The sequence below is a fragment of the Callospermophilus lateralis genome, chromosome 18 (assembly GCF_048772815.1).
Source record: "Callospermophilus lateralis isolate mCalLat2 chromosome 18, mCalLat2.hap1, whole genome shotgun sequence".
In the NCBI taxonomy this organism is placed as follows: domain Eukaryota; kingdom Metazoa; phylum Chordata; class Mammalia; order Rodentia; family Sciuridae; genus Callospermophilus; species Callospermophilus lateralis.
The window spans coordinates 16,734,452-16,758,682 of record NC_135322.1 but is presented as its reverse complement, the minus strand read 5'-3'; the positions used below and the strand labels follow the sequence as shown (position 1 = coordinate 16,758,682).

Genomic DNA, 24,231 nt, shown 5'->3' with positions numbered 1-24,231 from the left:
ACTGCATGGAAAGTACCAGAGCTGGGGCCACCTTGAACATCTTATTGATTTTACGCTAGGCTAAGTAGCCAGCTGAAATTCTGAAAGTCTGTAGTGTCTTTGAAAGGCAAGCTACTTTCTCTTTGTATTGGGAGAAAAGGAAAACTTCCAAATGCAGTTCTGAGAAAATACAGATCATTAATGTTCTCACCCACTAACCCCAGGTTTCCCCAAATGCGGCTTTTGTCTTTTTTATCTGTTATTACAAAACCAGTATGTCCCCATAACTTTAAATTTTACATTGTTCTCATTATTTTTTAATTTTCATTCCTTTTGTTTATGGAGGAAAAAAAGCATTTTCAGATAAAAACATTTGTATATAATATAACCAGAAAGATACTTTAAAGAAATAGTTGGGACAAAATCCTGAAGCTTATTGTTTTGTTTTCACATGAGTACACATAGCCTTCCACCCATTTTATTCTATTTATCCAATAATAGCCCAGGAAAGAGCAGTTTCTTTGGGGGGAAATTTGCATTTAATAATTAAACTGCTTTACTAAGGTATGTGTAACAATGAAGACAAGAAAAGCAGAGTTAGGGGGCTGTGTTTGTAGCTCCATGGTAGAGCACTTGCCTAGTATGTGTAAGGAACTGGGTTCAATCCTCAGCACCACATAAAAATGAATAAAATAAAGGTATTGTGTCTATCTAAAACTAAAAAAGGAAAGAAAGAAATTAGTATCAGACTGTTGCCAGTCTGTCCTTAAAAACTTCATTTAATATAGAAAGCTGAATGCTGTGGCTAAGGTTGTGGCGTGCCTAGCATGTGTGAGGCACTGGGTTCGATTCTCAGCACCACCCATACACAAATAAATAAATAAAGGTCCATTAATAACTAACAAATTTTAAAAAAAAGAAAGCCGAATGTAACAAGTCAAGAATGGTGGGATAACTCCAAGAAAGTTGAGAGTTGAGTCTGTTGAGACATTCCCTGTGACATGGCCTCCCATAACTTGAAACATTCAGAATGAATCATAAGTCCAGAATGAATCAATCTCTGCATCAAAAATATAGGGTTTATCAGTAACTCAATTTCAGATGGTCTCACCAGAGAACAAGCCCTTTCCTTATGTACCTGCAAGTGATTCAGCCAGTTCAGCTAGCATTTATGTTTTTCGTAGTTTATAGTTCCTAAAAGTGCTGTTCTAAATCTTCAATAGTTCTAGATTCTGAGTCCCACTTGTTGCATAGAATCTTGTTGTGCTAAGGCTGAAACAGGTCATTGTCCAGTTTCAAATTAGAGTCGTATATAAAAAATTTTTATATGTGAACTCAAGATCTCAAAAAAATCAAGGTTTTATTTATTTGACTACTACAAAGCCTAGACTGCTTATCAGTTTTAGAGTCTAAATTGACCCTCTCAAAAATGTGTACATTAGGAGCCTAGGATGCACAAGATCCTGGGTTTAATCCCCAGCAGTGGGCGAAAAAAAAAAGAATGCACAGCTAAATGCCCATTAGCTGGTGAATTGACCCTGTCCATCCACTGGAACAGTATTCAATCATATAAAGAAAAGGAAGTGATGAATCATGCCACAACATAGAACAAAGTGTGGTGGTGCAGGCCTGTAATTCCAGTGACTCAGGAGGCTGAGGGAGGAGGATTGTAAGTTTGAGGCCAACCTCATCTACTTAGTGAGACCTTGTCTTAAAAAAAATGGTTAAAAGAACTTGGATGTTTCTTTCTGGAGAAATTTGCATTTAATATTCAAACTGCATTACTAAGGTATGTATGAGTCAGACTATTGCCAGTCTGTCCTTACAAACTGGATTCAATCCCTAGTATCTCTATCGAAAGATAGAGAAAGAAAGAATGAAAGAAAGAAAGAGAAAACCAGGGGCTGGTGACAAGGAAGAACTGCCATTGTCTGTAGTGTTTCTTATTCTGGTGTTAAAACGTACTAGAGTAGGGTTGGGGGTGTGGCTCAGGACTCACCAAGCATGTGTGAGGCCCTGGGTTTGATCCTCAGCACCATATATAAATAAATAAAATAAAGGTATGGTGTCCACCTACAACTAAAATGTGTGTGTGTGTGTGTGTGTGTGTGTGTATTTTTAATGTACTAGAGTATTTGATGGTGGTGATGGTTATACATCTTTGTGAATATACCAAGAACTACTGATTTCTGTACCTTAAGAGAGTAAATTTTATGGTTCATGAATTCTTAACTTTACAAAAGAGACTAAAAGAATATGTACACAGCTGAAGAGCATCACTTGATAAGGGTCAGGCATTTGATTTTCACAAGAGCATTAGCAAGATGATTGCTTTCTAAAACATTCAAAGTGTAACTCTAGTTCACTACAAAAATTGGTAATATAAATGATACACAGGGCCTTTAGATTTTGTAAAGACTTTAAAGATTATTAGGCTTGGTGCAGTGGCACAAACCTGTGATTTCAGTAACTCCAGAGGCTGAAGCAGTTGGATTTCAAGTTCCGGGCCAGCCTTGACAACTTAGTGAGACCCTGTCTCAAAAGAAAAAATAAAAAGGGCTGAGGTTGAAGCTCAGTGGTAAAGCACCCTATCAGTTAAGTCCCCTTTAGAATAAAAAACCGAGGGTTGTGGGGTGGAGATCATTAAGAATTCGCTGTTGTGAAAGCACATTGTTAAGTGGTATAGGAGACTCTTTAGAGAATTCATATTGGTAGTTAAGTCATAAAATTATGGAATATGGGAAGACCTATACTTGGAGAGAATAATCAGAAAGGTTTCTTGGTAAGAAACATTATGAAATATATTTAAAATTGGATAACAGTAATATTTTATTCAAGGGCTGGGGCTGTAGTTCGGTGGCAAAGCGCTTGCCTAGCATGCGTGAGGCACTGGGTTCGATCCTCAGCACCACATAAAAATAAATAAAATAAAGGCATTCTGTCCATCTACAACTACAAAAAAAATTTTTTTTAAAGATTTTATTCAAGCCAGGTGCGTTGGCGAATGCCTGTAATCCCAGAGGTTTGGGAGGCTGAGGCAGGAGGATGTGAATTCAAAGCCAGCCTCAGCAAAAGTGAGGCACTAAGCAACTCGGTGAGACCCTGTCTCTAAATGAAATACAAAATAGGGCTGGGGATGTGCCTCAGTGGTTGAGTGTCCCTGAGATATCATCCCTGGTACTGCCCCTCCAAAAAAGATTTTATTCACATGATGATTAGATAATTTATATTTTGAGAAAATGCAAATATAAGAAATGTATTAAGGTCTTTATAGCAATATTCCTCTATCGAATAATTTTTTAAATGTTTAATCTAACATAATTAATGACTTTCACTTCTCTCCTGAATATTAGGATGTTTATACCATAGAGAAAAATTATGTGACTATAAAAATTGCTTTTTTCATGAACTCTAATAATTCAGTAAAAGCAATTTCATATGCCATTTGTTATTTTGAGCAATATAAAGTGGTGTCCAACACCATTCAATTATTCTTTCACATAATCAAATTTATGTTAGAAAATGACCTCTTGGTGTAGTAAGTGGGAGAATGGAAATACTTTTAGCCAATCATTTATATACCTACATTTCTATTCTTAAATATGTAGTTGTTAGAATTTTTTTACTATTATAAAGGATAAAGATATCCTTTTTATGTAAGCAGAATTTTCTCTAAGATATGTATGTGTTTATAAGTAGCATTAAATCTGGACACAGGTGAATATAAATTGTTTATATTCTATTCCAACAAAATACATATTTGATGACATACATTCAGTTTGTTGTGTTTCACTACCAATATATGGTAATGAGATAGGGATTTAGGATAGAGAAATACTGAATTTTAAGGGAAATGCTCACAAGCTGCTGAGATGCAGAAAACTATCTTTTGCATATCACATACACAAATGAAGCAGGCTCAATTTCTAAAAATTATCCGTGTATACTGATCTCATTGCTGTTCTTAGCATATGAGAATATAGAGGCAAAACCAATTGAGTTGAAGAAAAAACAGTTGTAAATCTTGAGCAACATACCCTTGTAGAATGAGGGAAATTCACAAGCGCAAGGAAAACTCCACCCTGAATCCACCTCTAATCCGGCTCCTGATATAGCCCTTCTATAAATATTGGATTGTCAGCCCAAGGCAGGGCTGCTCACTCTTGGGATAGCCTGCATTCTCCCTTGAAAGTGTGTATGACTTCTAAATAAACCTGTCTATTGCCTTTGTCTGGCTCCTGTTTAAATTCTTTTCCATCTCCTATGCCAAGAACCCTGCTGGTCCTGAGTTGAGTTCCCCTCTTCTCTGGGGACTCTCTTAACCCTTCTCCTGACAGTTGCAGGTGCTATTGTAGTATAACAAACTGCCTTAATACAGTATTACCCATCAATTCCTTTGTGTAAATCTCCATCAAGTCTCTTGTATATCTGATTTGTTGTCATGGTGGTTTGAGTATTGATTTTCACTAAGTAAAACTATCTTTTGCATACCATGTATACAAATGAAGCAGGCTCAATTTCTAAAAATTATCTGTGTTTTGATCTCATTGCCATTCTTAACATATGAGAATGTAGAGGAAAAACAACTCAAAACTGTTTTTGTACTATATTTCCATAATACCAGATATATGGGGTTTCCCCACACACCAAAAAAGCAATAGTTTTTTTGTAACAGCAAGTGTCCTTTAATACAGTCCTACCTAGACCGCATACATCCCACAAATTGAGAGCTAAGTACCAAAACTACCCTCGACTCCTTTTTTTAAGCCTGTATTTATTTTTATGTGATGTCAGGAATTGAACCCAGTGCCTCATGCATGCTAGGCAAGTGCTCTATGACTGAGGCACAACTCTGCCCCCATACTTTTGATGGCTATAAATCAGGGTTACCACAATTCCCTCTAAGGTTTGATTAATTTTCTGGAGTGATTCAAAGCTCAGAAAAGTTTATCGTTTAATATTTTATTATAAAGGTTATTACATAGATGAAGAGATGCATATGGATAGGAATGGGGGAAGGGACTCAGGTCTTCCATGTCCTCTACAGAAACAGTGCCCTACAGGAACCTCCATGTATTTAGCAATCTGGAAGCACTCCAAGACTTGTCACTTGCGAGCTTTTATGGAAACTTTCATACAGAGGCGGGATTTTCTATCAGTGACCACTGGTGATGGACTTAACTTGCACACATAGCCCCACCACCAAGGCTGAAAGTCCCAACCCTCTAATGTCTTTTAGGTGAATATCCTCCATCCTGAAGCTACGGAAGCCATCAGCTGACTCATTAGCACGCACACGGACACTGAAGATTCTAAAGATTTTAGGCCTCATTTGCAAGGAAATAGGAAGAAGACTACATATTCCACAGTATATTTTGCAACACAAGTAGAGTGGATGGCTCAGTCATAGGGAACTATATTAGATAATGCCAAATTGTTTTCCAGTTTATACCTGTGTTCTAGTAAGGGAATATATTAGTCCTAGAACCTTATTTCTTTTTTTGGGGGGATTTATCCTTTTTAAAAAATTTGTTCTTTTTAGATCCACATGACAGTAGAATGTATTTTAACATATTGTACATACATGGAGTATAACTTATTCTAATTAGGATCCCATTCTTGTGGTTTAAAATGATGTGGAGTTACACTGGTCATATATTCATATATGAACATGGGAAAGTTATGTCTGATTCATTCTACTGTCTTTCCTATTCCCATCCATGTCCCCTCCCTTCATTTCCCTTTGTCTAATTCAAAGTACTTCTATTCTTCCCTCCCCCTTGTTATTGTGTGTTAGCATCCGCATATCAGAGAGAACATCTGGCCTTTGGCTTTTGGGGATTGACTTATTTCACTTAGTCTGATACTCTGATTCCATCCATTACCAACAAATGCCATAATTTTATTTTTCTTCATGGCTGGGTAATATTACATTGTGTATATATACTACATTTTCTTTATTCATCCATCTGTTGAAGGGCACCTAAGTTGGTTCCATAGCTTAGCTATTGTGAATTGAGTTGCTATAAATATTGATGTGCTGCATCACTGTGGAGTGCTGATTTTAAGTCCTTTGGGTATATACTGAGGAGTGGGATAACTGGGTCAAATGGTGGTTCCATTCCAAGTTTTCTGAGAAATTGTCATACTGCTTTCCAGAGTGTTTGCACCCACTTGCAGTTCCATCAGCAATGTTGCACCAATTTGTAGTCCCACCAGCGATGCAGTCCCCCCATCCTTGCCAACATTTTTATTTGTATTTTTTTATAGTACACAAATAGAGCACACATTTTCTCTGGTTGTATACAAAGTAGATCTTCATGTCTTCACACATGTACCTAATGTAATGATGTCCATCTAATTCCACCATCTTTCCTATTCCCATGCCCCCTCCCTTCCCCTCCTGCCACTTTGCCCTATCCAAATTCCTCCATTCTCCCATGCTCTCCACCACCAACCCACATTATGAATCAGCATCCATTTATCAAAGAAGACTTTCAGCCTTTGTTTTTTGGTGATTGGTTTACTTCACTTAGCATGATGTTTTCCAGCTCCATCCACTTACCTACAAATTATTACCTACAAACTGTGTATATAAACCACAGTTTCTTTATCCATTCACCTATTGAAAGGCATCTAGGTTGGTTCCACAATTTAGGTATTTGAATTGGGCTGCTATAAACATTCATGTGGCTACATCACTGTACTATACTATTTTTAAGTCCTTTGCATATAAACTGAGGAGTAGGTATCTGGGTCAAATGGTGGTTCCATTCCAAGTTTTCTGAGAAATCTCCATACTGCTTTCCAGAAGGGTTTCACCAATTTTCAGTCCCACCAGCAATATATGAGGATACTTTTTTTTCCCCACATCCTTGCCAACATTTTTATTACTTGTAGTCTTGATGAATGCCATTCTGACTGGAGGGAGACGGAATCTCAGTGTAGTTTTAATTTACAATTCTCTTCTAGAGATGTTGAGCTTTCCTTTAAGTACTTTAAATAGTTTGAAATACTGGTTTTTACAGAATATATTTTATTTAGGAAATGACTTTTTAGATACTATGAGTTGTATCTTGTGATCAGAACTATTTCTGGCTTGACTTAGAGTGTCTAAAGATATTAATCACCCACAATTTCATCCAGTGGTAACAAAAAATAATTTCAACTAACTTAAGTGGTAGGAGCAAAAGTATTTTTCTTCTGTTCTATAGATAATATGCAACTGCAACATATTGGCTTAGTTTGTATGGTTTTTCTAGTTATACAATCCTGTGATCTAGAAATTATAATTTTACCTCTTTCAAGTTTTACTTGCTCACTAGAAACAATTCTGCAAGCAAAATAACATGAGACATGAATTTCTCAGTAACTCATTAGTATTACAAAGTGATCCACTTTTAGTCATCATGAAATGTACAAACAAAACCATAATAAATAGTTGGTATAGACTCATTGATTTTCCTGTGATCTCATGTCACAAACCCACAATCCCACAGACCCACCAGGACATTCCATTTACAAACCCAGGTAATCCATCACATAATCCTATATAGACATCAAACCAAACTCAGAAAGCAGTTGCCTCAAACACAACTCCTTTACAATTAATTATCCTGAAATTTTATCAGTTTCTTAGAAAGTTAAACATAAACTTATCAATTACCCAGCAATTTTTCTTCTAGATTTTACCCAGAAGAAATGAAAGTATTGTTAACTTTACAATGTTTAAGACCTGTAAATAAACCAAATGATATTAAGAGAAAAATGAATAAACAAATTGTGGCATATTAGCACAATGGAATGCTCATCTGAAATTTAAACTACGTTAATATAGTATAAACTACATTAACAAGTATATAAATAAAATATGAACTACATTAAGAAGTATGAGGGCTGGGGTTGTGGCTCAGCAGTAAGTGCAGTAAGTTGTGCCTAGCAAGTAAGTGCAAGGCCCTGGGTTCAATCTTCAGCATCATATAAAAATAAATAAAATATTGTTGTGCTGTGAACTGATAAATACTATCAATAAGAGTATAATATAGGTTATAGATTAGTAAAAAAGAATACAGATTATGGATATAAGATTTTGATAAGTGAGATAAGACAATTATAAAGCAAGAACTGTCACAGACAGGCCTGACTCCATTTTGCTGCCTCCTGTAAAAAAAATGTTACAAGAGTTGTTTATGAGAAAATGAAATAAAAGCTGTTTTCTTATAAAAATTATTTTTCTGTACTTTGTACTCCACAAATTGTACCTTGGTGTGAGTGCCCTTGTGGGTCTACATGACTTTGAATTGGTTTCTCGCCCCCACCAACCCCCATCCCCCAAATTCAGGATACCACTGTCTAGCACCTGCTTGAACCCAGGACTGTGGTCAACTGAACTGCAAAGGTAATGCTTTTTTTTAGCTTCTATTTATGGCTTGATTGTTGACCAGAAAATTCTAGTCCTGCCTAGAGCCCACAGGTCCCACTTATTAATGTTTTAATTTCTGTGATTGGCTCGTTTTTGTGGGTCACTGAGTTGGGATTTTTGTGCTTATAGTCTCCTTGGATGGACCAGGAAGCTGCTATCCTCCCATAGAGCTTGAGTCTATGCTGTGGGTGACAGTCACTGACCCAGTAAATAAAGCTCTTTTTTGATTTGAAATTCGGACTTAAAAGAGTGGTTTCTGGAGTGGCTCCCCATAACATTGTGTCCAGCTACAATTAAAAAACAATTTCTTTTTTAAAGAAGTAGTATGAGAGATACTATGATCAGCTAGAGACAGGAATTCTCAATTGAAAACTAAATTATGGTGACAGAAATTGGAACTCTGACTCTGTAGTGAAACTGATTGGAAAAGGACACCTGCTAAGTTGCTGCCCACAAACTGAGCGCCTACAAGCACGTCGGACGCCGCCCTGGGCGCTGGGGCATTGTTTTGGAGAATAACTAACGAAACCCTCCAGCAACCCTCGGTCCTGAGCACGCCCCACGCCCTGGGCTCTGCACTTTCAGGCCGGAGTAGAGCGAAACTCCCTCCTACCCAGGCTCCCACTTCTGACCTCGGCCCTACGGCGGAACTCAAGATAGCCCTTCTAGGGTTCGGGGTTCCAGTTTTCCAGCGGGCGGGGGCAACTCGGGATTCCGGTGTACTTCCGGCGCTAACCCCAGCAAGCACTTCCGGCTTCCTTTGGTCGGTGGCCTGGGTTTTCATTATTTTCTCCGCCGGCTTCCAGACGACTGGCGGTCCTCAACCCTCCTCCGAATTCCTGGGAACTCCCGGGAGATTCCTGAGCCTCCTGCGGTCTGTGTGGCCGGTGGGTTCTGCCTGAACGTTTGGACATGCCTGCGTTGGACTCCGTTTCCCACAGGCCCAGAGCCACGGATGAACCTGGAGTGAAAGGTTAGTAAAATAGGTACTTGTCACTCCCTGTTTTTCTATATGTTTAACAAAACACTGTTGAAATCTTGAGACCTGTTTGCTAATCTTGTTCCCAGAATGTGCTGTCCCCAACTGCCAAACTGCAGAATGTACTCCCTCACCCAGTTGCTCGCAAACCGCCCATTCGCCCTGACCCGTCAATGAACTTACCCCCCTGCCCTCTCCAAGGAAGGTATATAAGCTCTGCTTAAGCTGTTCTCGGGGCTCTCTGCTCTATTCAAGTGAGCTCTGAGCCCCAGCATGCTGGATCCCCAATAAACCCTTTGCTGTTGCATGAGACAGTCTCTTGGTGGTCTCTTCCTACTAGGCTCGCCTGACCTTTACAGGAGCGTTGGTTCCCCTTCCGGTGTGGTGGTGTGGCACACTTCCTGGGGAGTTGAGGTGACTGAGGTCAGGCCCCGGCTCTCCCGAGGCCGGATGGATACCGTGGAGCCCGAAGCTACAAACCTGCACCAGCCGAGAAGGTTTGTGACGGCGTCCCTGCAGGATGTGGATGTACGAGAGGGAAGGGCTGAATGTGTTTGTGACGACGCCCTGGTGTGCTCCCTGATTGGTGTCTGATTGGACTCGTGTGACCCTGTTTCACTTGATGTTTGGTGATGTAGGTGTTTCACTCTGTGACCTACTTGCCGAGTGTACCAGATGACGTTTTTGTTTTCAACGAGTCCATAGTGTCCCTTCTTTTTTGTGATATTCTCAGTACCCAGCTTGGTGCATAACATAGAAGGGCATTGTGGAGTGAGTGAATGACCACCCATCCAGGTTCTAGTTGTGGGTTTCGTGGTTTTTTTGGAACGTGTTTCCGGAGTTGTCTTTTTCTGTCCCACAGCTAGCTGTAGAGAAATAGTTATCACAAGAGAAATCGTGTATTTCAGCCCAGAGTGGAAGTTCCAAGCAGAAAAGTACATTCTAAGTCATGAGGTGTGAATTGCACTGGCCTCCCAGATATGCTCTGGGGAAGATATTGAGGGGAGGGAATTTTTCCTGGGAGATGGACCCTTGAATATCCTGTGGAGGCATTTACACATTTCCTAACCACAGTATTTACTGAGCTGTGTCTCCTAGAAGCCGATGTGAACCCCGAGGACAGGCTCTAGGCATTGATGATTCTGACACAGAGAAGAGTCAGCAGTTCTCTAGTTTCCCCTCTTCCATCTGGGTTTATGGGTTGTGTATGATGGGTGCTTGTCTGGTGGTGGACAGTATTATTTAGCCAGTCCAAGATCTCACAAGTCAGACTGATCTCACAAATCCTTTCTTCTTGGTCATGTTATTCCTTTGAGAAAGAAGGCTCCTGAAGTGGAAAGGAGCATTGCTTTTTAACAGCCATCTCAAGGTCAGTTTGTATTTATTTTTGTTCTGTCAAATGCATTTTTTCGTTTTTTTTTTTTTCCAGTGCTGAGTACTAACCCAGGCCCTTGTGCATGCTATGTCAAATATATTTTTGTTTTATGAAAAAAACTATTTGCTTTCCTTCTCCTGAATTGCCTTGCCTTATTGTGACCTATCCTTTTATCTAGTTCCTAGATTTTCCCTTCCTAATTAATAACATAGAGATGGATCCCCTTTTCCTCCAGTGTCATTTATTTCTTCAATTACTGTGTGTTCCTAAGGCCATTTCCAGAGGCCTTAATTTTTTTGTTGTTGGTGCGATAATATTTTACCAGTTTCACTGGGGAACATGCCCATCGAGCTTTACCCACTCTTATGCCAGAAGTGGAATTTCTTGACGGGTTCTTCACAGTTCTAACCATGGATCATGTGAGTAATTTCTCTCTTCATGAATATTTCCTTTTTCTGAATATACAAAAGCTATAATAGAGAACGAATACCACATCCTCATCTTTTTCATTTTCTAGTGAGGGTTAGAATCAATCAGTGTCCCTTCTGTGTGCCCATCTGTTCTCCAAATGATGTTCAACACTCCCTATGTCTTCAGTCTACTATAGAGTAAGAATGGAATCCCTGGATTTTCCTTGTCATATTACTGAATATGGGGAAAAAAGCAGACAAATATTTGATGACATGGGCAAACTCTAAAATTCTCCATAGACCTGAGTTTCCAGACGGATTTGATTTGACCCCAAGTTATACAAAATGATAAGATTAAAATTAGAAAATATTGGCTGGGGATGTGACTTAAGTGGTAGCGGGCTTACCTGGAATGCGCGGGGCTCTGGGTTTGATCCTCAACATCATATTAAAATAAAGATGTTGTGTCCACCTAAAAAAAACTAAAATAAATATTAAAAAAATAATAATTAGAAAATATCTCATCTCACCTAAATGCTTAAGTGTAAGTAAGTAGCTTTTGAATAGGTAGTCTATTTTGTAGCCACTAAAAAGCATGTATGAAATAATTTGTCATCAGAAGTAATAATTATAAAATATGAAATGATACATGACATATAGCATTGAACTGGGGGCTTCAAGAAGTATGTAAGTTTTATCTTTTGAAGCACTGGAGATAGAACCCAGGGTCTTATACATGGTAGGCAAGTGCTCTACTATTAAGCTATTATACCTTTAGTTCCTGTGAGGGATTTTTAATTTATTTTCTAAGTTAAGATATTTTTCTCATGCAGAGGAATAAAGATACAGAAACTTAATCTTTATTGATGATTCATGAAGTGGACCCCTAGCAACATGCAATGGCATATAGACACTATCTCATTTAATATGTGAACTGATTATTTTATTAATTCCCAGACATGTTTGGCTACTTACAAAATCCCACATTGTGTCAGATTTCTCTGGATTTAAATGGATTATTTAAAGACATACATAGCCTGATTTGGAAACACTATTTCCCTTATTTCTTAAGTCATAGGATTATATCCACAGTATACTTGATTAACATCTAGTTCCCTTTCTATAATGCAGTTTTTTATTTCTTTTTCTTGAAAAGATTTCCTTAAATTTTACTGTAATATTTGGGTTTATTGTTTCAGGAATTGGTGACATTCAGAGATGTAGTCATCAACTTCTCTCAGGAAGAGTGGGAATACCTGGATTCTGCTTCAGAGGGATTTATATTGGGATGCGAAGATGGAGAACTATAGCAACTTGGTCTCACTGGGTAAATTTATCTGCATAAAATAATTTAGAATATGTTCTCTAGAATATAAACTAATATTCAGTGAACTCAAGACTATTTTTTTTTAAAAAAACTACTGAATTTCTTCTCCCTGTAATCCTCCACTAAATATAATCTAAATGTAATCTCCCTGTAATCCTCCACTAAATATCTTCCTCATATTCATACCAGGCAGTTTATATAATTTCTATCTCCCTTGATTCTAAGGGAGCTGGAATTGACTTATGGGACATATACAGCATATCATAGGGATATTATATTGTATTTGATCTCAGAATTGCTGTAGATTTATTATGTTGTTTTCTTTTCCACTCTGTTGGACAAACACTATGACATGTCCCAATTTTTATGACTATTAGAAGAATCTCTACAATTTATATATTGTTGGGTTGATAAACAGAATTCTTCATATTCATTTACTGCCACAAATATAGCTGCTTTTTGGTTAAAGAACTTTGCATTTAATACAGGGTTTGTTTTGGTCTTGGTCACCATTGTACAGAGCATTATGTCTTCAACATAGACACCAAATCAATATGTCTCAGAAAGCTACTTATTTTCCTCTTAGCTTACAAAGTTTTTGCCTCACCTTAAGCTTTAAATAATTGACTCATTTAATTTTTTTATTTTAGTTAGTTATATATGATAGTAGACTGCATTTCTGCACTATGGTATATCATATAGGTGGGTTGACCCATTTAATTCTTAAGGTAACACTGTAACATAAGTACTTTTGTATTACTGTTTTATAGAAGAGATTGCTTATGACAAAAAATATGAGGTATATGTTTAGGGTTACACCACCTCTTAGTATCAAGAGGCAGCTTTTGGGGCTGGGGTTATAGCTCAGTGATAGAGCACTTGCACTGGGTTCAATCCTCAGCACCACATAAAAACAAATAAATAAAGATATTGTGTCCATCTTTTATATATATATATATATATAATATATTTAATTTTTAGTTCTCGGCGGACACAACATCTTTATATGTGGTGCTGAGGATCGAACCTGGGCCGCACGCATGCCAGGCGAGTGCGCTACCTACCGCTTGAACCACATCCTCAGCCCCATTGTGTCCATCTTAAAAAAAAAAAAAAGAGGCAGCTTTTCTGCTCAGGCAGGCTGGCAGCAATGTATTCTTTTTTTCTTTTAACTGGATTATTTATTTATTATTTAATTATTTATTTTAATGTGGTGCTGAGGATTAAACCCAGTGCCTCACACATGGCAGGCAAGTGCTCTACCACTGAGCTACAGCCCCAGCCCAAACACACAGTATTCTTAACTGTCACATTAAACTGGTTCTCAAGACAAAGAACCAGCATGGGTTCAAATAATGTAAGACCTGTATTAACTGTCTGGTTTCTCCATGTTTTGTAATTCTGTGGTTATTCCCAAAGTGAAATATTCTTCTAATTCCTTCACCTTTCTCTTCTATGAAGTGTTTATCATCATTTTTTAAAAAATATTTTTTTAGTTGTAGTTGGACACAATATCTTTATTTTATTTATTTTTATGTGGTGCTGAGAATTGAACCCAGGGCCTCTCTCATGCTAGGCGAGCACTCTACTGCTGAGCCACAACCCCATCCCCATGTTTATCATCATTTTGGGGATTAAGACTATAGCTCAGTGGTAGAGTGCTTGCCTAATACCCAGTACCTCCCTCTATAATTTATATGTGTGTGTGTATATATACATATATATGTTTTTTGAACTAATTATAATTTGTTTTAAACATACATTGTTACATTGCCTCATTGTAAGCAGAGTTTTGCATTTATAAGCCAATTATGTTCTAACTTATTGGAGAAAGAATGTTGCTCTAAAGGATTTGCAAGGATGTGACAGGAAGACAGGGCCAGGTGAGTGATGGCCTATGAAGCAGAGGAAGTAAGGCCCTGTGATACTGGCAAACGCTTTTTAAAAACCCTGTATACAAAGGTCTGACACTTGGGGGAAGCCAATTAAGATTCTGCTGGATACAGCTAGCTATTCTGTATACTGTTATAGATTTATAAATGTCTATATTGACACAAAATATAGATATTCACACACTTTTTTGATGTCTACACTGAAGACAGCTGTTAAGCTATCCCTTTTTATAATGGTGACCCAAACCAAAATGACATACTACTAGTTAAGACGTATAAGAAAACAAACAAGTAGAGAATGTATGTAGTGATAAGTGTAAGAATAAAGGGTTAGAGGATGCTGGGGAATAGCTAATCCAGATACTGTAAATCAGACAGGTTCTCTTTGGTTTTAATCTATGGACATACAGTTTCTTGTCAGTGATTTACCTAATATTTTAAATCAACAAGTTTCTAAATTTATCATTTCTTTTCATATATTGGTTGCCCTCATGTTTTTTGTTTTGTTTTGTTTTTTGTTGTTTTTAATTTCTTACTCTTTTCTTTGTTTTTTTAATCTATCATAAATATCTAGTCTTCTATCTAGGATAATGTCCCGCCAGCTTGAAAAACTTCCTTAAGTATTAGTTTTTGTAGTGCGGGTAGGCTGGAAATACATTTTTTTATTCAGTCTATCTATAAAAATGTCATTATTTTGCCTAATTTTTTTATTTGCTCTTTTTAGATATACATGATAGTAGAGCATATTTTAACATATTTTACATACATGGAGTATAACTTAATTCTAATTAGGATCTCATTCTTATGGTTGTACATGATGTGGAGTTTCACTGGTGGTATATTCATATATGAACACAGGAAAGTTATGTCTGATTCATTCTTCTGTTTTTTCTATTCCCATTCTCACTCCCTTCTCTTCATTCCCCTTTGTCTAAGCCAGTGAACTTCTATTCCCTGCCTGATTGTTTTGTGTTAGCATCTGCCTATCAGAGAACATCGTTCAACCTTTAGTTTTAGGGGAGTGGCTTATATCACTTAACATGATATCTCTAGATCCACCCGTTTACTGCCAAAAGTTACATAGTCATTCTTTTTTATGGCTGAGTAATATTCCATTGTGTATATATACTCCATTTTCTTTATCCATTCATTTCTTGAAGGGCATCTGTTGGTTCCATAGCTTAGCTGTTTTGATCTGTTTATGTATATATAGACATACATACATAACTGTATGTCCATAGATTAAAACCATGTGTGTGTATCACTGTAGTATGCTGTTTTTAAGTCCTTTGGGTATATACCAAGGAGTGGGACAACTGGGTAATGATAGTTCCATTCCAGGATTTCTGAGGAATTTCCATACTGCTTTCCAGAGTGGTTACAACCAATTTGCAATCCTATCAGTAGCCCTCATGCTTTGTTGATAAACTTGAAATGTAATTCTAAAAGGAAAGGCAGGAGGCAGAAACACCATATCTTTTATATTATTTTATCTAATAAATGATCTCAAATGGTGCACTTTAAATTTTGTGACTTTTCATTATGAATTTAATGATTTTCATTGGTTCAGTATACTTTAGACTCCAGTTTTTTGTTTTATTTTTTATTTAGTATTTTATTTCTTAGTATTTTTTATTTTTTAAGATGGAAACAATATCTTTACTTTATTTATTTATTTATTTTTATATGTTGCTGAGACTAGAACCCAGTGCTTCACACGTTAAGCAAGCACTCTACCACTGAGCTATAACCTTAGCCCCTTGTTTTTGTTTTTTGGCACTGGGGATTTAACCCAGGGGTGCTTTAACACTCAGCTACATTCCCACCATTTTTCTTTTTTATTTTAAGACAGGGTCTCAGTCAATTGCTTAGGGTCTTCCTCAGTTGCTGAGGCTAGTCTGAAACTTGTGATCCTCCTGTCTCCGCTTCCTGAGTCTGGAATGCACCACTGCACTGCACCCAGCCAGTTTTTAATTTTTTATATGCAGTTATGTGAATTTTGGATAATTCCTCGTGGTGATTTCTGTGAACTTTAACTTTATTCTTTTTTAAAATAAATTTTTAAGTTGTAGATGTACACATACCTTTATTTTATTTATTAATTTAAAAAAATGTTTATTTTTTAGTTGCAGTTGGATACAATACCTCTTTATTTATTTATTTATTTATTTTTATGTGGTGCTGAGGATTGAACCCAGGGCTTTGCATATGTGAGGCAAGTGCTCTACCGCTAAGCCACAACCGCAGCCCTATTTATTAATTTTTATACCGTGCTGAGGATTGAAGCCATGCCTTATATATGGCAAGGCTAGCACTCTGCTACTGAGCCACAATCCCATCCCTTGCTTCTTTAATCTTTAAATTTTTTGCTCTTTGACACAGGCTATCTGGCTATCCCAATACTCTCCCAGGCTCAGACCATCCACCTAAATTAGTGACAAGTGTGTTTTCTAGCCTTTTGTGGTGTTTAACATGTTTTAGTACACAAGATTTTTTCTCCCTCTTTTGACTCTTGTACTTTTAAAATTGTATCTACTTGAACTCCCTCAGGTGATTTCTGTGTCCTTTTGACATCATCCTTAAGTATTAAACTTTTCTACTTTCTGATACAACAATTCAAGGCATATCTTATACTGACCTTACTCCAGCTCATAATTCAAATCTTTATTGTAGGATCCCTGCCTCATTACCTTATTTATTGTTACATCCAGGACAGTAGGCATGGTTATGATTTTTTGTTCATGGGAGTTAAGGTTCTGAAAAAATTTTTCTCTTTCTAGCGAATTAATGGTTTTCAACTTTTGTAGCTTTTGGGGTTAGTTTTAAATATCTAATTACCTGGAAATTAATTCATTATTCTACATTTTTCAACTTTATTGGTATGGGGTGGGGTGTTATAAGGCTTTCATAAAATGCAATCTGTGGTGGTTCCTTTTACATTTTATTTTGTATATTTGTTAATTCTGTTTTTATGATTTTATCACATTCTTATTCTGTTTATTAACTTCCTCTTTCATATTTTCCTCAGGTAAATCTTTTTTCTATTTTTATGAGTGGCATATACACATTGGTCATTTTCATTCATTTCTTTATAATACCATTTAAATCTTTACTTTTTATGTGACCAATATAATTTTCATAAATTATAGTTTATAAAGATTTCAACATCCTTGTTCTCAGGAATTTTTTTTTATTTCAGTTGCATTTCTACATTGACTCATAGTTAATAGAGAATTTTATTTCTAATTGTTTTTGGTTTATTGATACTGGTACTGGTTTACTGCTTTCATTAAATTATGATACTAGCATTATTTTTTATTGTTACACATAACGTAATTCACTTATAGGAAATTATTCTTGATCTTTCAGTTTTCCTTAAGCTTTATCTCATTGACAAACTTGAGTGTCTGAAAAAATATTTTGTAACAAAATGTCTTAAAATCTTGCCCACCTAATCCACCTTCTCCATGTGACTCTTTCATCATATTCTCCTTTTATTTTTTTTTAAATATATTTTTTATTTGTAGATGGATGCGACACCTTTATTTTGTTTATTTATGTGGTGCTGAAGTTTGAACCCAGTGCCTCACACATGCTAGGCAAGTACTAGACCACTGTGCCACAGCCCCGCACTATATTCTCCTTTTTAATCACAAGACTTTCTCAGAATTGCATAAATTTAACAATATAGTATATTCTGATTTGTATATCCGAAATATGGTGATACTTTTGCGGGGGAGTACAGAAGCGGCTGACTTTGAGTATCAGAAAATGGAAATGAGTATTTGGGAAAGATCATGAAGGAAAAAATAGATTTCACAAGGATAGATGAGTAATAGTGAAAATGTTACCAATGAGAAGTATTGGTTGACATGTGAGATGAAAAAAAGCAATCAAGGCTCTGTGTAGGAGGGTGTGTAATACTGGTGAAGACGTGTAGGTGGAGAAGCCTACAAATCTATGTAATTAATTTGATAATGTGCCATTTTCCATTTGACATACATTTGTATGTATACTTTCTTTTTATTTAAATTGCTTTCATCCAGTGATTTACTTTTCCTGTAATTAACTGTCATATACTATATTCTTGGGGCCTATTATTCATTGGCACATTAAAAAATTAAGACATTTGTCCTTGTGCAGTTTAAGGAATGGAGAAATCAATGGCATAATAAAAGTAAACAACTATTGAACACACAATTGAAAAATATGAGGGCGGGGCTGGGGATGTGGCTCAAGCGGTAGCACACTCGCCTAGCATGAGTGAGGCACTGGGTTCAATTCTCAGCACCATGTAAAAATAAAATAAAGATACTGTGTCCCCCTAAAACTAAAAAAAAATAAAAGGGGCTGGGGATGTGGCTCAAGCGGTAGCACACTCTCCTGGCATGCGTGGGACAGAGGGTTCAATCCTCAGCACCACATAAAAATACAATAAAGATGTTGTATCCGCCGAAAACTAAAAAATAAATATTTAAAAAAAATTAAAGGGGGCTGGGGTTGTGGCTCAGTGGTTGAGGGCTCGCTTAGCATGTTTGAGGGCCTGGGTTCGATCCTCAGCACCACATAAAAAAATAAATAAAGGTATTGTGTCCAACTATAACTAAAAAATAAATATTTTTTTAAAAAAAATTTTTAAAAATAGGAAAAGAAAAATATGAAGACAATGAACCAGATATTTGAATGAAGATATAAAAATGAACTTACTCTAGGTTCAGCTATCTTAAGGTAATTAACTTTTAGACCTGAGTGATGAAAAGGAACTGGAATACAAAGAGATTATTTGTGAGAGATGAAATGTCCTTTGAGTTGGTGTAAATGGTAAGAAATGTGTTTTTATCTAGGAGGTGAAAAGAGATTAAAAGAAAGGAAGGAAGTTGAGTAAAATGAGTTCTTATAAGCAGCACCTTTTTATCCATGGTAAAGTGTTAATGATAAACACTTTTTTTTTTTGTTGATATGTGTATATTGTCAAATTTTGATGTGCATAAACAGTAGCTCTATAAGATGGTAATAATGGGTTCTACATCTGTATATTTTGATTCACTTTATCTATATTGGTTCCTCAACATCAGTACTTACAACAAGCTTACAAAGATGATCCACATCTACATTTCAGATCCACTGACTTAATATGTTTCCTTATCAAAAATCTCACAATGTTATATTACACTGTTAGCACTGTCTGAATTCTCTTTCTCCAGATTTTATAACAGTACTTTAACTATTACTTATTTATTTTGTTAGTTTTTTTGGTACCAAGAATTGAATCCAAGTGTGCTTTACCACTGAGATACATCCTCAGCCTCTTTCATTTTTTATTTTGAGACAGGATCTTATTAAGTTGCTTAGGACCTTGCAAAGTTGCTAAGGCTGGCTTTGAACTGTGATCCTTCTGCCTCAGCTCCTTAATCACTAGGATTACAGGCATCTACCACCAAACCCAGCTAAACATTCATTTGTACTGTGATTTATATTGTTTGTTTCTTCAGTTTTCTATGAGTTCTATTATTGTGACATGGGGAAAATTTGTTTTTCCCCTTTTTTTCAGATTTGGAGTCTAGGTGTGAGACAGAGATTTTATCTGTAAGAAAGAATGTTTTTGAAAACAGTGGTTCTGATTGGAAGTAACGGAAAATAGAAATCTCATTGACTTCAAAAGCTCCATTTTCAGAAATAACTGGCAAAGCAAAAACAAGATTGAAGTAAAAGGACCTGGATGGAGATGTTTCAGTAAGATGAAAATCATCTCTGACAAACAGCCCAATTATAAGAATTATAAATTTCTTACATTACCTCAGAGAATGCATGACGGTGCAAAGCCCTATGAATATAAGGAATGTGGGAAAGTGTTCAGTTATGACTCAAACTTTGATCACTATCAGAGAATAATACATACTGATGAGAAAACCTATGAATGTAATAGATGCCAGAAAAACTCTGGGATGGATAATTCACATATACTACAATTGAATATTCATACTGGAGTGAAGCCTTGTAAATATATGGAACATGGGAATAAACTTAGTTTCTATGAAGATCTTAGTCTCTACCAAAAAATTTATAGCATTGGGAAGTTCTATAAGTGTAAGGAATATGGGAGGATCTTTAGAAGTGTTGGAGAAATTACTCCTGTTCAAAGAATTCATGATGGTGAGAAGCCCTATGAATGTACATTCTGTGGGAAATCCTTTAGGGTGCATGCACAACTTACTCGACATCAGAAAATTCATACTGATGAGAAACCTTACAAATGTATGGAATGTGGCAAGGACTTTAGATTTCATTCACAGCTTACTGAACATCAGAGAATTCATACTGGTGAGAAACTATACAAATCTATCCACTGTGAGAAGGTTTTTAGAATTAGTTCACAACTCGTTGAACATCAGAGAACTCACACTGGTGAGAAACCTTATGCATGCAAGGAATGTGGGAAGGCTTTTGGAGACTGTAGAGAACTTACTCGACATCAGAGAATTCATACAGGTAAGAAACCCTATGAATGTAAGTCATGTGGAAAGGTCTTCAGAAATAGTTCATCCCTGATGAGGCATCATAGAATCCATACTGGTGAGAAACCCTATAAATGTAAAGAAGGTGAGAAAGCTTTTGGAGTAGGCAGTGAACTTACCCGACATGAGCGAATTCACAGTGGTCAGAAACCTTATGAATGTAAGGAGTGTGGTAAGTTCTTCAGACTTACTTCAGCCCTTGTTCAACATCAGAGAATTCACAGTGGTCAGAAACCCTATGAATGTAAGGTCTGTGGGAAGGCCTTTAGACATAGTTCAGCCCTTACTGAACATCAGAGAATTCATACTGGAGAGAAACCTTATGAGTGCAAGGCATGCGGGAAGGCCTTTAGACATAGTTCATCTTTTACAAAACATCAGAGAATTCATAGTGCTGAGAAACCCTATGAATGTAAGGAATGCAGGAATGCCTTTAGTGTGGGTGAGAATATTACTTGAAAAAATTCTACTATTTTTTAATGAAATGAATATTTATTTGAATGAAATGAGTGTGCGAGGGACTTTTCCTTGTGATTTTCACTGGAAAAAAATTTGAGGATATAAAATATAATCAAGGATGATTCATATCCCTCTCCTTTTACAGTCTGTTCCCAGACTTCATGGTCATTCTGTGTTTCAAAAAGGAATTTTTCAATCATTAGTGATAGTATACCTTTATAATTTTGTTAAATACTGCCAAAAATTTCTGTTTTTATATTAACATTCTCATTCTCTATTGACTCATGATGGTCTCTTCATCCATTTCTGAAATTTGTGGAATACATGTTCATCTAATAATTAGTGGTTTCAATTAATTTTGTGAGTTTCTTGTCCATAAGTTTTCTCTTAATAGCTTTTGGTGTTTATGTTTTCATTGTTTTGTCAATTTTATCATTTGTAATATTAATAAAATATCCTTTTTGTATTATAATAAAATATCCTTTTTGTATTATTATAGATATGCTTCTCTATCTGATATATTTTTCTTCATCTACACAGTTAGAGCTCCCAGTTAAATAAAACATAGTTTTAAAGTCTTATGACCCTGCCTTGTTAAATTTTCTTTTGGTTTCTATTGCTTTTTATTTGTAGATGTATAACCACCTCTCCATTTTCATCAGTTGTTTGATTTATTTTTAAATTTCTATTTTGTTTTGATACAACAGATTCCTTTAAATATCTATCATAAAACCATTCTATTATTCTATTATTTGGAGCCTTTTATCTCTAGGTAGTACCAGCCAGGATTAAAGTGAAAGGAACACCTTGGTATATTTGATGAAAATTACTAAACCAACCTTTTTTTCTTTTTTGGGGGGGGGTGAGTACTGGGAATTGAACTTAGGCATTTGACCATATCTCCAGCCCTATTTTGTATTTTATTTAGACACACGGTCTCAACTGAGTTGCTTAGCACCTTGCTTTTGTGGAGGCTGGCTTTGAACTCTCCATCCTCCTGCCTCAGTCTCTCCAGTCGCCGAGATTACAGGTGTGCGCCACCATGCCTAGCTCTAAACTAGTCTTTTAAACTTGTTTAGCACCCTTAACTATTGGAGCATCTATAATCTGATCACTGAACTTAAATTAAGGTTTACAAGTGTATATTACTATGGTTTCAATTGTTTTTGTGTAGATCCTTTCTTTTTATTTCCTCTCAGAATTACCAGAGTTCAATAATCAGTAGACTCTCTTTGGGGCTAGGGGAGTAGATCAGAGGTAGAGCTCATACTTAGCATGCATGAGGCCCTGGATTCAAATTCCAGCACCAACAAAGAAACAAATGAGTTAATTAGTATACCTTTCTTTTTTTAGGGTCTTTCTTAAAAAATATTTTTAGTTGTAAAGGGATACAATACCTTTATTTTATTTACTTACTTTTTATTTAGTACTGAGGTTCAAACCCAGTGCCTCACACATGCTGGGCAAACACTACCACTGAGCTATAAGTAGAATTCCAGCCCTATTTTAGTAATCTTACATGACCCAAATTGTCTGTTTGATAATTGACAAAGTTATACAATCAAATGAGATCATGAGTCACTGGTTTTTAGATTTTTTAGAAGAAAATTTAACCATTATGTTTAGATAACTTTATGTCACCATTATTCATTAGATTTTAAATTGACATGTTTCCCAGAACTTGTGTACTTTTCAAAGTTTCACATGATCACCAGTAGTAATAACTTTCTCATTGGATATGTTAAGCTATGTTTTCTGTATTTCTTTATGAGTATTTTATACATGTTTTTTGTACATGTAGTTGGTGGCTAGTTTATGTCCTACACAGTAAGAAAATGAGTCTGTGATGTTAACTGTGGTATTAGGGTAATTTTCTACTTTGTATCTTTGAAAAGAGTGAACACTATTTATTGAATTACTGTGTGACCACCACTACTGATTTACTCTTGGATTTTATTCTTCGTGGTCATTCTGAGTTAATATCCAGGCTGCTTAATTTCTTGGGCATAGTACTCTAGGACTACTTGTCATGTATTCCTTTGTGTATGTGTTTTTCCTTTCCAACTTAAGGAAATGAAAGCAATGAGCTATCTAAACTGTATATAGACATAAAATTGATGGTAGAAACAAAATAGCCATTAAATTTCTTGGCATTTAATTTTTGAAGTCCCTCTTGAATAAATGACAAAGAGACCTACATTACAATGCATTATAATCAAATTTTCAAAGTAAAAATTAGAATCCTGTTAGCAGCAAGAGAGGTGACCTGTTACATATAAGGGATCCATCCTCCACAAGATTATCAGATTTCTCAAGATAAATCAATGGTGGCCAATAGTCAATAATCCAGTGCTACATTTTAGATCTTAATTGTCTCTCAAAGGACATGTGTTGAAAGTTTGGTCATTGTCTGTAGCACTTTGGGGAGATGGTGCAACTTTTATGAAGTGGGGCCTAGTGGAAGGAAGTTATGTCACTAAGGGTATGCCCTTAGAGAAGATATTGGGACCCTAACCCCTTTCGCTCTTTCCTTCCCAGCTGCTATGAAGAGAACAGAGTTCCTCTGTCACATGCTCGCTGCCATAATGTATCTTTATATGCAGCAAAACTGTTTTTCAAAATTGAAGGTTAAATTTTTTTCTTTATCTAGGAAGATAAAAGTCATTACTATTAGACCTGGCTTGCAAGATGTGTTCAATGGAGCCTAGCAAAGAGAAATGAAATATTACAACACAGTAACTTGAAACCATATGAAGAGATAAAGATTTCAATAAAGGTAAATACCTGGGTAATTATAAAAGCTAGTATTATTGTAATCATGGACAATAACATGATTTATGATGCTAATTGTCAGGATCCAATTTGACATGACT

At 36.2% G+C, this 24,231-nt stretch overlaps 1 protein-coding gene across 1 annotated transcript; it reads left to right on the top strand.

The window, feature by feature from the left end:
• Positions 1 to 11,120: 11,120 nt before the first annotated feature.
• On the top strand, positions 11,121 to 21,358 carry Znf529 (zinc finger protein 529). Its single transcript, XM_076837541.1, is given in 5 exon segments — positions 11,121 to 11,174; positions 12,365 to 12,433; positions 12,435 to 12,492; positions 19,936 to 20,007; positions 20,010 to 21,358. Coding segments are annotated over 5 exon segments (1,602 nt in total).
• Positions 21,359 to 24,231: the final 2,873 nt, after the last annotated feature.